The sequence below is a fragment of the Thalassophryne amazonica genome, chromosome 4 (genome assembly GCF_902500255.1).
Source record: "Thalassophryne amazonica chromosome 4, fThaAma1.1, whole genome shotgun sequence".
NCBI classification, from domain to species: domain Eukaryota; kingdom Metazoa; phylum Chordata; class Actinopteri; order Batrachoidiformes; family Batrachoididae; genus Thalassophryne; species Thalassophryne amazonica.
This window is the reverse complement of record NC_047106.1, coordinates 60,857,680-60,871,718: the sequence shown is the minus strand read 5'-3', so window position 1 is coordinate 60,871,718 and position 14,039 is coordinate 60,857,680. Positions and strand designations below refer to the sequence as shown.

At 40.8% G+C, this 14,039-nt stretch overlaps 1 protein-coding gene across 3 annotated transcripts in view; it reads right to left on the bottom strand.

The window, feature by feature from the left end:
- Positions 1-963: 963 nt before the first annotated feature.
- The window catches only part of tsku (tsukushi small leucine rich proteoglycan homolog (Xenopus laevis)), a 29,975-nt gene continuing 16,899 nt past the window's right edge, over positions 964-14,039 (bottom strand). For 2 of the 3 annotated variants that reach the window (XM_034167975.1, XM_034167978.1), the window contains exons 2-3: positions 4,200-4,511; positions 964-3,902 (exon numbers count right to left, since the gene is read on the bottom strand). In XM_034167975.1, coding sequence (XP_034023866.1) covers positions 3,162-3,902; positions 4,200-4,505 — 1,047 coding nt within the window. In that variant the 5' untranslated portion in view covers positions 4,506-4,511 and the 3' untranslated portion in view covers positions 964-3,161. Of the gene's footprint in view, positions 3,903-4,199; positions 4,512-11,774; positions 11,782-14,039 lie in introns of those variants that run through there. The other variant, XM_034167976.1, reaches the window with a different exon arrangement.

Below are 14,039 nucleotides of genomic sequence, written 5' to 3'. Positions count from 1 at the left end.
GCTGAGGGAGAGAACGAGGAAAAAGACATGCTGTGGAAGAGAGCAGAGATCAATCACTAATGATTAAATGCAGAGTGGTGCATACAGAGCAAAAAGAGAAAGAAACACTCAGTGCATCATGGGAACCCCCCAGCAGTCTAAGTCTATAGCAGCATAACTAAGGGATGGTTCAGGGTCACCTGATCCAGCCCTAACTATAAGCTTTAGCAAAAAGGAAAGTTTTAAGCCTAATCTTAAAAGTAGAGAGGGTGTCTGTCTCCCTGATCCGAATTGGGAGCTGGTTCCACAGGAGCCTGAAAGCTGAAGGCTCTGCCTCCCATTCTACTCTTACAAACCCTAGGAACTACAAGTAAGCCTGCAGTCTGAGAGCGAAGCGCTCTATTGGGGTGATATGGTACTATGAGGTCCCTAAGATAAGATGGGGCCTAATTATTCAAAACCTTATAAGAAGAAGAATTTTAAATTCTATTCTAGAATTAACAGGAAGCCAATGAAGAGAGGCCAATATGAGCTAATGGAGACAGAAACACAAAAACTAGCATCTAAGCCAATTCATTAAATTAGCTAGATAACCACATCTATGAAGGGGGTATAACCAGCAGAAAATATGCTTAATAGGTGGATTATGATGTCACATCATGTTCTTGGACCTGAGGAACAAATGTGGAATTCCAACTGGAAGGAAATTTCATTTTTCTGACTAAAGAGGTCAGAAATCTCAGTGTCAGAGTAACAATTATATGTCATTCCTCTCTGAGACCATGACTGCATGTCAGACAGAGGGACCAGGAAAGATAAAATGTGAATTTTAGTTAGGTTGTTCCATTAACATCTATATGGACAGATGTTTTTGTGATTTTGAAACCAAACATACTTAACTTTAAAAAGGTAGGTAATCTGATTTTGTAAAATATGACCACTTAAAACAAACAAAACAAAAAAAACCCTCAAAAAAAGCTTAAAAAAGTCAGAATGACAATATTTAACTCTCATCTGCAGTCTTGAGGCAAACTATCATCTCAAGTCCACAGAACTGCCACAGTAATGCAAAGGCAAAAAATACACTTTAGAGAACAATGTGGGTTTTTTTTAAACATCAAGACATACCCTTAGTTTGTGACCCTTCACTAGTAACAAGCACTTTGAAATGTGTCCTGCACAAAGGTGGGTGATGCTGTTAATCCTCTTGTGGAACATGAATCAAACAAATCCTGCAACACGGGGTGCCACGGAGCTAATCTGCAATGGACAAAATGTGTGTGAAGTAAAGACTGACCACACAAACTCTTCAAGTTCTCAGATACGTATTGGCATTCATGAAGCAAATTCAAGTTTTGAAATTGTGATTTTTACAAATATTTATATAGCTTCATCATCAAATATGTTGCATAACACCATGAAAAGTCAGTCTATGCTGAGCAAGTTGAGTATTATTCTGGAACTGCAAATATTTAGTCATTCAGTGATTGGTCGTCCGAATTGCACTAAAGGGCTTCACGTTAATAGTTTCGATAAAGAATTACATTCATAGTCAAAATCGTAAACTCTAGTGGTCAACAGTCATAAGATATCATTCAGTGTTTATAATAAAAAAAATGCACAGGAAAGTTTTAATGTGCTGAATGACAGTTTCTCAATTTGTACAAGCATTACTTAAAAAGGACTTGAATAAGTGCAAATAGCTCTTAGTGTGGTCCCACTTAATAAAAGTTCATAAAAGTTGTGTGGGAATTTCCAGATGTGTAGGAGCAGCATGTTGCTCAATAGTGTTTTGACTAGTGACCAGCTATATTCAGGAAAAAGATAACTGAGCTGCGCATTAGCCTGTGGTACGCTAACTGCTAACATTAGCATATACAATCACATGTTGCACTTACCATATACAGTTCTCAACATTTGACGCTATAAATGCAGTCCATTTATGGTTAAAGGGCTGTATCATGGTACAGTTTAAACTGAAAAATAAGTATTTTTTTTTAATTAATTTAAAAAATAAAAAATAATTTTAATTATTTTTTAAATATTCACACTGGACTTTTGCATTTCATTACAATGCTGTAGCACACTGGCACCCTCTCTGCTCAACTTTTGTTCACCACTGGGGGCATCACCACATAGAATACCAGAAAACAGTATAGAAGAAGACAGGAGTTTTCAGTTAGCATAGTATCAACTTCCATGTGCTGAACTTCATCAGTTTTTGATGCGACATCAAACTCCTACATTTCTTATTCATTTTGACATGACTTAAGCCCATTGTTCAGCACACATGACGCACATCAGTATGTCAAAAAGCGTCTGCATCGTCCCACAGATCTCTTCTTTGCAGAGGTGACAGATGGTGTCCAAGAAGGTGTGGGTGAAAAATGACTTCCAACAAATGTTTAAACAGGCTTTCCTGCTTTGAACCTGTACAAGGGTATGAACAGACCCTCCTGAAATCGGCGATGCCAGGACTTAAATAATTAAGCCAACCACACACACACACACACACACACACACACAGAGAGAGAGAGAGAGAGAGATGGAAATATTTCTCTCTGTATAGAGAGATATATCTGATATATTGTTTACTTAATTGCTGAAATCCTGACATCACAAATTTGTAGAGGGACTGATTAACAAATTTTAAAATGAACGTAAATTTCAAAAAAATATAGCAGATAAAACAGTATACCACACCACCTTAGTTGACACTAACAGTTAGCATCTGCCGCGGTAAGCATGACTGCATAGACTAACTGTAACCAACGTCAACGCAACAATGTCTAGCATAATTACAGGCGCACACTACATCTGGAGATGTAATTCCACTATAACCTTTATCACTGTTAAATTACGTTTTTGGTTTAGTAAATGTTTCATTGCCAGTTTAAAACACAGATATGCCACACTAAAAAAACACACTAAAAAAAAAAAGTTGCTCTGTGCTCCAGGCTAGAAAATGTAAGAGACGTGATCCATCATCAGGTTTCCAGAAGGTAAAGCATTTATGATACATTAGTTCAGACTTGGTGAGGGATAAAAGCAAATCATGAGCATTTTTAAACGTTTGACCTCAGGAAATAACTGTATGAGAATAACAAGAAATTTGCATATCAAAGAAAAGGCACAGTTCTGGGATCAGGGCTGTAAAGAGTTCGACTTCCAGAGGCACTTTCTCACAGTACAATGCCAACGACGTTACAGCTCAGCACCTCGTTGTGTTGAATCTGGCCAAGCTGTGGGTGGAACTGTTCCTGTTTCCTGGTCTTCCAGCAGTGGATCGCCTGTCCTAATGTAATACTCTTAATACTGGGTAGGTGGGTCAGCATGTTATTTGGCAAGGACACAACCCCAGATTTGGATAAATTCAGCTCTTGCAGGGAGCCTAGTCCACTGAAAACTGCAGGAATGAGCATCTTGAGCTTGAGGTTGTTGGAGAGATCCAGAACCTGGAGGTTCTGGAGGCCCTTGAATCCATACGGGTCAATTTCCTGAAGCCCCTGCAGGTTGCTGATGGATAAGTAAACCAGATCGTTAAACTCAGCGAAGGCTCCCTCTTTGATGCGGGTGATGGGGTTGCTATCCAGATTAAGGTACCTCAGGGAAAGTCCTTCCATCCTTGGTACACTTGTCAGTTTATTTGCTGTCAAATTTAAGCTTTGAATGTGCAGCACTCTTCCGTGAGAAGTCGCAGAGAGTGACATGAGCTCGTTATGAGACAGGTCAACACTGAGAGGTTCGGCGTTGGCTTTAAGTATGAATATGTCCAAGTCTAATTCCCGGAAGCTGTTGTGGCTGAGGTCAACTTCAGCCAGAGGGAGGCCAGAGAAGCAGCTGGAGGAGAGGCTGTCCAGGTTGTTGTGGCTCAAATCCAAAGTCTCCAAATAACGAAGCTTTGCCAAGGCATTGGGGCTTATCTGCAAAATTTAAGAAGAAATAAACAGATGGATGACTTGTAAAAGGATAGCTAATTTCAAACACAAAATAATATCTAAAGAATAATCTGAGTTAACTAAAGTGTTTAGAGGCATCAGTCGCCTCAAGATGTTTGAGTTACAAGGTTGGATGGTGTGTCTGTATCCTACATTATTCCTCCTCTAGGTGTATCAAAGTACAGTAGTGTTCAGAATAATAGTAGTGCTATGTGACTAAAAAGATTCATCCAGAATCTGTGATGTGGCATTCAGGTTATTCGAGTTAAATGTTCTACTCACCTTTGTAATATGGTTGCCACTGAGGTCCAAGCTAACCAGGGTGGTATAGCCTGGACCAGCTAACATGCTATCACTGAGTGGACCCAAATTGTTGGAGGACAGGTCTAAGTAGGCAGTATCCAGAGGGATGGGAATGGGCATCACAACACCAGGTCCCAGCCTGTGACAGTCCATGCTGGTTAGGCTGAAGCTGTCAAAGAGTCCAAAGCTTTCCACCTCACAGTGGCAGCCAGGGTGGCAGTTCTTGACACTGCTGGACTGAACAGCTGCCAGCAGCGACAGTCCAAACCATAAGCAGAATTCCATTATGTTCTGAAAAGAAGAAGAAAAAAAAACAACAACTTTGTGACACCTTCTGATTGATAGGTCTGTTCCACACAGCATTTGAACAACTTTCAAAATCATCAGTCACTTGAGTGTTTGAACACTATGACAAGTCAGTAGAACTTTTAAATTCATTTACTTTTGAGTCTCTGGTTTTGAGTCCCTCAAGGTTATCCATTAGTGGAACTGTAACAGATTGATGAACTTACCTTGTCTTTTTTGGGCTTGTTCCACCCCCCTGAACCAACAGTTACTTGATGACCTTAGTAATTATTCCGATTTTTATTGTGCTTATATGAAAGCTAATGGGTTCAAATTTTTACACGGTTGTTGCTTGATTTTCTTCTAATTTAGTGTGGTAATTTTTTTGTGTTTGTTTTAGTAGGTGTTCATGTGTTTTCAATTGCAAAACACTTTGAATGGTTGACTTGAAAACAGTTTATAAATAAACAGATAACTGAGCTACACTGCCTTTACTTGACCCAGTACATGGTGACAGTTCTGTTAGACATTGTTCTGTCACCGTCAGCAAAGATATCAATTCCACCCAAATCCTGTTTTGTTCAGTATTGTGCAACCATAAATAAACACTTTGAAAATAACATGTGTGCCACACATGCTTCATGGCTCTTCCCTTGGACTAGAACATTAACAGCCTGTTTGAATAACACGCTTATCATATCAAAAATATTTTCAACAGAAACCACCTCATCCAAAATACATCACCTTTTCTGCAATGTTGTCTTCCAGGTAACTTAAGCTTTGTGGAAAGACTTTAAATCTTTATCCATGCAATCTGAGCAGCCTTAATGTCCCTCCTCCTACACTCCCCAGTGGGTGTGACCTAAATTCTTTGATCAAGTACTTCATTTGTGTTATCTTAGTTTATCCACTACAAGGACCGCACATTAAGGAAGAAAATGATAACTCATGGCCCTTAAAATACCTGTGTTACAATTTCGGCTCACCTACTTTGAGCAAATACTGAGTCATAGAAAAATAAATAAATAAACAGATTTAAAATACAAAGAACCATTATTTTAAAATGTAAGTACTTTATTTATAATTCAATTCAATTAAATACATTCTATTTCAATTATTTTATCTTGACAGTTTTAAAATTTAATTAACTTTTTTAATAATAATAATAATAATAAAAAGTCACATCTTCTGACCAAACATTGTGTCCCTTACCTCTCTATCCACACACACACACACACACACACACACACACACACACACACACACACACACACACACACACACACACACACACACACACACACACACACACACACACACAAAGAGAGAGTATTTCCTTGATTAAAAGCCCGGCCGTTTATTTTTTTTTTTCCCCTCAAACAGTGCTCAGGCAAAGTCATTTGGAGTAATGAGATCAAAACTGAACTTTTTGGCCACAACCATAAAGCCCCCATCACACATAGCAAGAATGTGCCAGAGCCATGCCCAACACGGCAAATACTGCCATAATTCAATAGAGTTGGAAGGAAAAGAGGTGTGGCCAGCTCTGTCAAAATGCAGACAGACTGCCTCGTCCACACCTGTCAGATCGCATCCAAGTCATATGTAGATGACAAAAACTGCTGTCAGATGGCCATAAAAGGTGCTGCAGACTGCCCGATCTCCAAATTTCTGGATGGCAAACACAGACCAGAGTGCTGTGTTCCTCCCTTTGCACAGGACATCAAAAAACAACCACCGTATATAGACCAGACTCACGCCATATGTATCCATCCCTTTCCTGATTATACTACATAATAATCAATACAAATCCCGCTTTTGCGGGATTGTTATGGCACACGATCCGTGGCTACAGCACTGACTGCAAAGAAAGTGCTGCTCGCCCTTTTCTCCAGACTTCGAGCCTGGAGCCAGAGCAGCGCTGAGCTTAACTTTATGTGGTGTGATTGTTTTAGACTATGAAATTGATAATAACAACTGTAGTTTCATCATTACCTTAATTCACCCGTGCTGCAATCAGGTTTTGTCATCTCCATTCGGTTGTCACAATAAAATAAATATCAATCAATCAATCAACTTCTTTCTTATATAGCGCCAAATCACAACAAACAGTTGCCCCAAGGTGCTCCATATTGTAAGGCAAGGCCATACAATAATTATGAAAAACCCCAACGGTCAAAACGACCCCCTATGAGCAAGCACTTGGCAACAGTGGGAAGGAAAAACTCCCTTTTAACAGGAAGAAACCTCCAGCAGAACCAGGCTCAGGGAGGGACAGTCTTCTGCTGAGACTGGTTGGGGCTGAGGGAAAAAACCAGGAAAAAGACATGCCGTGAAGGGGGGCAGAGATCGATCACTAATGATTAAATGCAGAGTGATGCATACGGAGCAAAAAGAGAAAGAAACAGTGCATCATGGGAACCCCCCCACAATCTACGTCTAAAGCAGCATAACCAAGGGATGGTCCAGGGTCACCCGATCCAGCCCTAACTATAAGCCTTAGCGAAAAGGAAAGTTTTAAGCCTAATCTTAAAAGTAGAGAGGGTATCTGTCTCCCTGATCTGAATTGGGAGCTGGTTCCACAGGAGAGGAGCCTGAAAGCTGAAGGCTCTGCCTCCCATTCTACTCTTACAAACCCTAGGAACTACAAGTAAGCCCGCAGTCTGAGAGCGAAGCGCTCTAATGGGGTAATATGGTACTACGAGGTCCCTAAGATAAGATGGGACCTGATTATTCAAAACCTTATAAGTAAGAAGAAGAATTTTAAATTCTATTCTAGAATTAACAGGAAGCCAATGAAGAGAGGCCAACACGGGTGAGATATGCTCTCTCCTGCTAGTCCCCGTCAGTACTCTAGCTGCAGCATTCTGAACGAACTGAAGGCTTTTTAGGGAACTTTTAGGACAACCTGATAATAATGCATTACAATAGTCCAGCCTAGAGGAAATAAATGCATGAATTAGTTTTTCAGCATCACTCTGAGACAAGACCTTTCTGATTTTAGAGATATTGCGTAAATGCAAAAAGGCAGTCCTACATAATTGTTTAATATGCGCTTTGAATGACATATCCTGATCAAAAATGACTCCAAGATTTCTCACAGTATTACTAGAGATCAGGGAAATGCCATCCAGAGTAACGATCTGGTTAGACACCATGCTTCTAAGATTTGTGGGGCCAAGTACAATAACTTCAGTTTTATCTGAGTTTAAAAGCAGGAAATTAGAGGTCATCCATGTCTTTATGTCTGTAAGACAATCCTGCAGTTTAGCTAATTGGTGTGTATCCTCTGGCTTCATGGATAGATAAAGCTGGGTATCATCTGCGTAACAATGAAAATTTAAGCAATACCGTCTAATAATACTGCCTAAGGGAAGCATGTATAAAGTGAATAAAATTGGTCCTAGCACAGAACCTTGTGGAACTCCATAATTAACTTTAGTCTGTGAAGAAGATTCCCCATTTACATGAACAAACTGTAATCTATTAGACAAATATGATTCAAACCACCGCAGCGCAGTGCCTTTAATACCTATGACATGCTCTAATCTCTGTAATAAAATTTTATGGTCAACAGTATCAAAAGCAGCACTGAGGTCCAACAGAACAAGCACAGAGATAAGTCCACTGTCCGAAGCCATAAGAAGATCATTTGTAACCTTCACTAATGCTGTTTCTGTACTATGATGAATTCTAAAACCTGACTGAAACTCTTCAAATAGACCATTCCTCTGCAGGTGATCAGTTAACTGTTTTACAACTACCCTCTCAAGAATCTTTGAGAGAAAAGGAAGGTTGGAAATTGGCCTATAATTAGCTAAGATAGCTGGGTCAAGTGATGGCTTTTTAAGTAATGGTTTAATTACTGCCACCTTAAAGGCCTGTGGTACATAACCAACTAACAAAGATAGTTTGATCATATTTAAGATTGAAGCATTAAATAATGGTAGGACTTCCTTGAGCAGCCTGGCAGGAATGGGGTCCAATAAACATGCCGATGGTTTGGACGAAGCAACCAATGAAAATAACTCAGAACAACCGGAGAGAAAGAGTCTAACCAAATACCGACATCACTGAAAGCAGCCAAAGATAACGATACATCTTTGGGATGGTTATGAGTAATTTTTTCTCTAATAGTCAAAATTTTGTTAGCAAAGAAAGTCATGAAGTCATTACTAGTTAAAGTTAATGGAATACTCAGCTCAATAGAGCTCTGACTCTTTGTCAGCCTAGCTACAGTGCTGAAAAGAAACCTGAGGTTATTCTTATTTTCTTCAATTAGTGATGAGTAGAAAGATGTCCTAGTTTACGGAGGGCTTTTTTATAGAGCAACAAACTCTTTTTCCAGGCTAAGTGAAGATCTTCTAAGTTAGTGAGACGCCATTTCCTCTCCAACTTACGGGTTATCTGCTTTAAGCTACGAGTTTGTGAGTTATACCATGGAGTCAGACACTTCTGATTTAAAGCTCTCTTTTTCAGAGGAGCTACAGCATCCAAAGTTGTCTTCAAAGAGGATGTAAAACTATTGACGAGATACTCTAACTCCCTTACAGAGTTTAGGTAGCTACTCTGCTCTGTGTTGGTATATGACATTAGAGAACATAACGAAGGAATCATATCCTTAAACCTAGTTACAGCGCTTTCTGAAAGACTTCTAGTGTAATGAAACTTATTCCCCACTGCAGGGTAGTCCATCAGGGTAAATGTAAATGTTATTAAAAAATGATCAGACAGAAGGGAGTTTTCAGGGAATACTGTTAAATCTTCTATTTCCATACCATAAGTCAGAACAAGATCTAAGATATGATTAAAGTGGTGGGTGGACTCATTTACTTTTTGAGCAAAGCCGATAGAGTCTAATAATAGATTAAATGCAGTGTTGAGGCTGTCATTCTCAGCATCTGTGTGGATATTAAAATCGCCCACTATAATTATCTTATCTGAGCTAAGCACTAAGTCAGACAAAAGGTCTGAAAATTCACAGAGAAACTCACAGTAACGACCAGGTGGACGATAGATAATAACAAATAAAACTGGTTTTTGGGACTTCCAATTTGGATGGACAAGACTAAGAGACAAGCTTTCAAATGAATTAAAGCTCTGTCTAGGTTTTTGATTAATTAATAAGCTGGAATGGAAGATTGCTGCTAATCCTCCGCCACGGCCCGTGCTACGAGCATTCTGACAGTTAGTGTAACTCGGGGGTGTTGACTCATTTAAACTAACATATTCATCCTGCTGTAACCAGGTTTCTGTTAGGCAGAATAATTCAATACGTTGATCAATTATTATATCATTTACCAACAGGGACTTAGAAGAGAGAGACCTAATGTTTAATAGACCACATTTAACTGTTTTAGTCTGTGGTGCAATTGAAGGTGCTATATTATTTTTTCTTTTTGAATTTTTATGCTTAAATAGATTTTTGCTGGTTATTGGTGGTCTGGGAGCAGGCACCGTCTCTACGGGGATGGGGTAATGAGGGGATGGCAGGGGGAGAGAAGCTGCAGAGAGGTGTATAAGACCACAGCTCTGCCTCCTGGTCCCAACGCTGGACAGTCACAGTTTGGAGGATCCAAGAAAATTGGCCAGATTTCTAGAAATGAGAACTGCTCCATCTAAAGTGGGAATGGATGCCGTCTCTCCTAACAAGACCAGGTTTTCCCCAGAAGCTTTGCCAATTATCAATGAAGCCCACCTCATTTTTTGGACACCACTCAGGCAGCCAGCAATTCAAGGAGAACATGCGGCTAGACATGTCACTCCCGGTCCGATTGGGGAGGGGCCCAGAGAAAACAACAGAGTCCGACATTGTTTTTGCAAAGTTACACACCGATTTAATGTTAATTTTAGTGACCTCCGATTGGCGTAACCGAGTGTCATTACTGCCGACGTGAATTACAATCTTACCAAATTTACGCTTAGCCTTAGCCAGCAATTTCAAATGTCCTTCGATGTCGCCTGCTCTGGCCCCCGGAAGACAATTGACTATGGTTGCTGGTGTCGCTAACTTCACATTTCTCAGAACAGAGTCGCCAATAACCAGAGTTTGATCCTCGGCGAGTGTATCGTCGAGTGGGGAAAAACGGTTAGAGATGTGAACGGGTTGACGGTGTACACGGGGCTTCTGTTTAGGGCTACGCTTCCTCCTCACAGTCACCCAGTCAGCCTGCTTTCCCGACTGCCCGGGATCTGCCAGGGGGTAACTAACGGCGGCTAAGCTACCTTGGTCCGCACCGACTACAGAAATACATTTAAAAAATAAAGAAATCTGACAGATTAGGCGTGTCTTATTAATTGAGTGAGCAAATATCCACATGTCAAGAATTATTGACATGTGAAAAGAGAATACAGTGGTCCCTCGCTATAACGCCGTTCACCTGTCGTGGCCAACGTGGCCTGTTTAGTCCAATTTTGCATGCCTTTTTTTTTTTTTTTTTTTTTTTTTTTACAGTGTTCTGCGTATCCGTTTATAAGAATCTTGTTGCCCAGAAGAGAAAAGAGCGCCAACAACTACACATAACTGTGTTTGTCACATGGAAACAAACACCTGCTGCAGCGAGATGTGAGTGGGAAAAGGCGCAGCGCCAGGATGCAGAGGCCCGATCTGTGAAATACTGGTGAGTCACTTAATAATTTCTTATGTGTCCGACCTCGTTCGTTGATCGTTAAAATTAATTCGTTAGTTCTAAATGCCATCATAATTATTTATAGGAAAACGTTCTATTGTTATTTCTCAAACAAATGTAGGGGCCTGAAAACAGTTTGGTATTATTTTCCTACTAAGGTTTGAACTTTGAGAGTGTTTACACATGAGAGAAAAGTGAGAAAATGTTCATGCCTGAGTGAGAAAGTGTATAAACTGTGTAGTGAGGGGTTTTACAGCTTTGAAACGTCTATAATAATTGTAAAAAATAATGCTGACTACGTTGTGGTTTCGCGTATTATGGGCTATTTTTTATAACGTAACTCCAGCGATTAATGAGGGACCACTGTAACACTTTATTGATTATATACTACAAAACAATTGATACGACGGCCGCTTTTGATGCTCTATTGGCACGCGTCGTGATTGGTGGAGTTCTTTTTCATTGCCGTCTTCCTGGCTTCCATGTCGTAAAATGAGGGTGTGTCTGAAGCGGAGTCTGAATATTTATGGGCGTGTTTATTATAATTACGATCGTTTCCACCCACCGCATTTATCAAGATCACGTCAGGCGTACGCCAGAAATAGGCAGGTGCGCACTGCTTGATACATGTCACAGCGACTTTGGTGTATTTCAAGTTTACACCGTAAATTTACGCCACAAGTGCGCAACATTGATACATGAGGCCCACTAACCTCACATGCATGTGTATTCGTAAAAGTGTTGAAATGAGGAAATGACCACTCAGTGTGTGTATGTGTTTTCATAATAAGCCACTACGTGTGCACAAAACTCGCGCATGCATGTGCTCAGCAGGTTGGATTGTCACATGGGATTTATGTATGGCATGTCGTTTCCAGCATTCCACCACAGGCTGTGGTCCTGGCTCCTGACGCACTGCACTGCGAAATGCTCCTGGAGGTGAGATTCACGCTTCATATGTTGTCATGGTGAAATAGATCCACATCATATGTCTGACAATTAAATGTGATCAAGCAACAATTTGTTTATTACAGCGGTGAGATCTGTTCAGCTCTGAGCCTCTGAAGTGAGGTATGACATTGTGCGTAACTGCCCGCCAGCCGTCGTGGTATCGCAGATCTGATGGGAACAATATTTCACATTATTTATGTTGCCCATTGTGGATATAACAGCCTGTCCAGATCTGCAGCACCGTGCGCTGTGCCATTGACCCGCAGTGGACACAGTGCTTTTGGTTTGTTTACGCTGTGTTCACATCGCTTGCACATGGATGGCTGCGTGCTACATACATATCAATAATCCACGGCTCCTTTGCGCCCCGGGAGGAGGGGCAGTGAAGGTGGACATTATAAGTGGATAAGTGGCATGTGCAGGTCAAAACGCAGGCTTTGCCATGCCCGATCCATCTCGAGGTTCCTTCATACACGCTCAAATCATTTCAGATCCTGTTTATGCCACCTTCAGAACATGTAATTTGTGGTCAGATGGCGTTCAGACCGCCGTCAGATAAGTGTCCCAGCTCGACCGCGCCTGGAGAGTTTTGAACATGTGTGTCACACTCGGGGCCGCTGGCCAATTTTGACCAACTGTGTGGACTTACACAGATGGCTGTCAGAAGGTTTTGGAACTGAAATCTGACACTTTTCAGATGTGCACTGATTCATAAGTCCGACGCCGTTCTGCGTGATTCCGGCTATGTGTGATGGGGGTATAAATGTTACATTTGGACAGGAGTCAAAAAGGCCTATGATGAAAGGTACACCATTCCTACTGTGAAACATGGAGGTGGATCACTGATGTTTTAGGGATGTGTGAGCTACAAAGGCACAGGAAACTTGGTCAAAATTGATGGCAGGACGAATGGAGCATGTTACCAGAAAATAGTGGAGGAAAACTTAAAACTCATCAGCCCGGAAGCTGTGCATGGGACGTACTTGGACATCCAACATGAAAATGATCTAAACACAAGGACAAGTTGACCTGTCATTGGCTACAGCAGAATAAAGTGAAGGTTGTGGAGTGGCCATCTCAGTCTCGTGACCTCAGTATCATTGAGCTACTCTGGGAAGATCTCAAACATGCTGTTTATGCAAGACAGCCCAGGAATTTACAGAAACTGGAGGCTTTTTGCCAAGAAGAATGGATAACGTTACCATCAGAGAAAGAGCCTCATTCACAACTACCACAAAAGACTCCAAGCTGTCACTGATGTGAAAGGGGGCAATACACGGTATTAACAACTAGAGTATGTAAACTTTTGATCAAGGTCATTTGGGTAGTTTCTGTTATGATTTAAAAAAAGAGTACACACAGTTGTTTGACAATAAATGGCTTCACACAACCACTAACTATGAGTGAAAAAAGTTATGTTATCATTCATGTTCTCTGAAAAATGGCCAAAAAAAAAAAAAAAAAAAAATTCTTCCAGCGTATGTAAGCATTTGAGCACAAGTGTAACTTGGGTCCCTCCTCTGCACATCCAAACCATCTCAATCTCATGTCTGTAGCTGTCCTACCTGTGCTGTCTCTCTGATGTGTTCATTCCTAATCCTGTCCATCCTCATTACTCCCACAGAAAATTGCAACATCTTCAGGGCTGCCTCTTCTTAGTGCCACCGCCTCGAAGCCATATAACTCAGCAGGTCCCACTACTGTTTAAACTTTCACTCTTGCACATATCCTTTGTTACAAATCACTCCTGCCAACTTTCTTCACCCACTCAACTCTGCCCACACTCTCTTCTTCACCTCTCTACCACGAGGGTTGTCAAAACAATGACACCCAAATACTAATCAATACTAAAACTTAGTGTTGGACTCATTTACAACAGTAATAATACCAACAATGTCTTTGCTTCCCCCAGTTAACACACAAATTTAGCTCCACTGCAGACAGGCAGCCACAC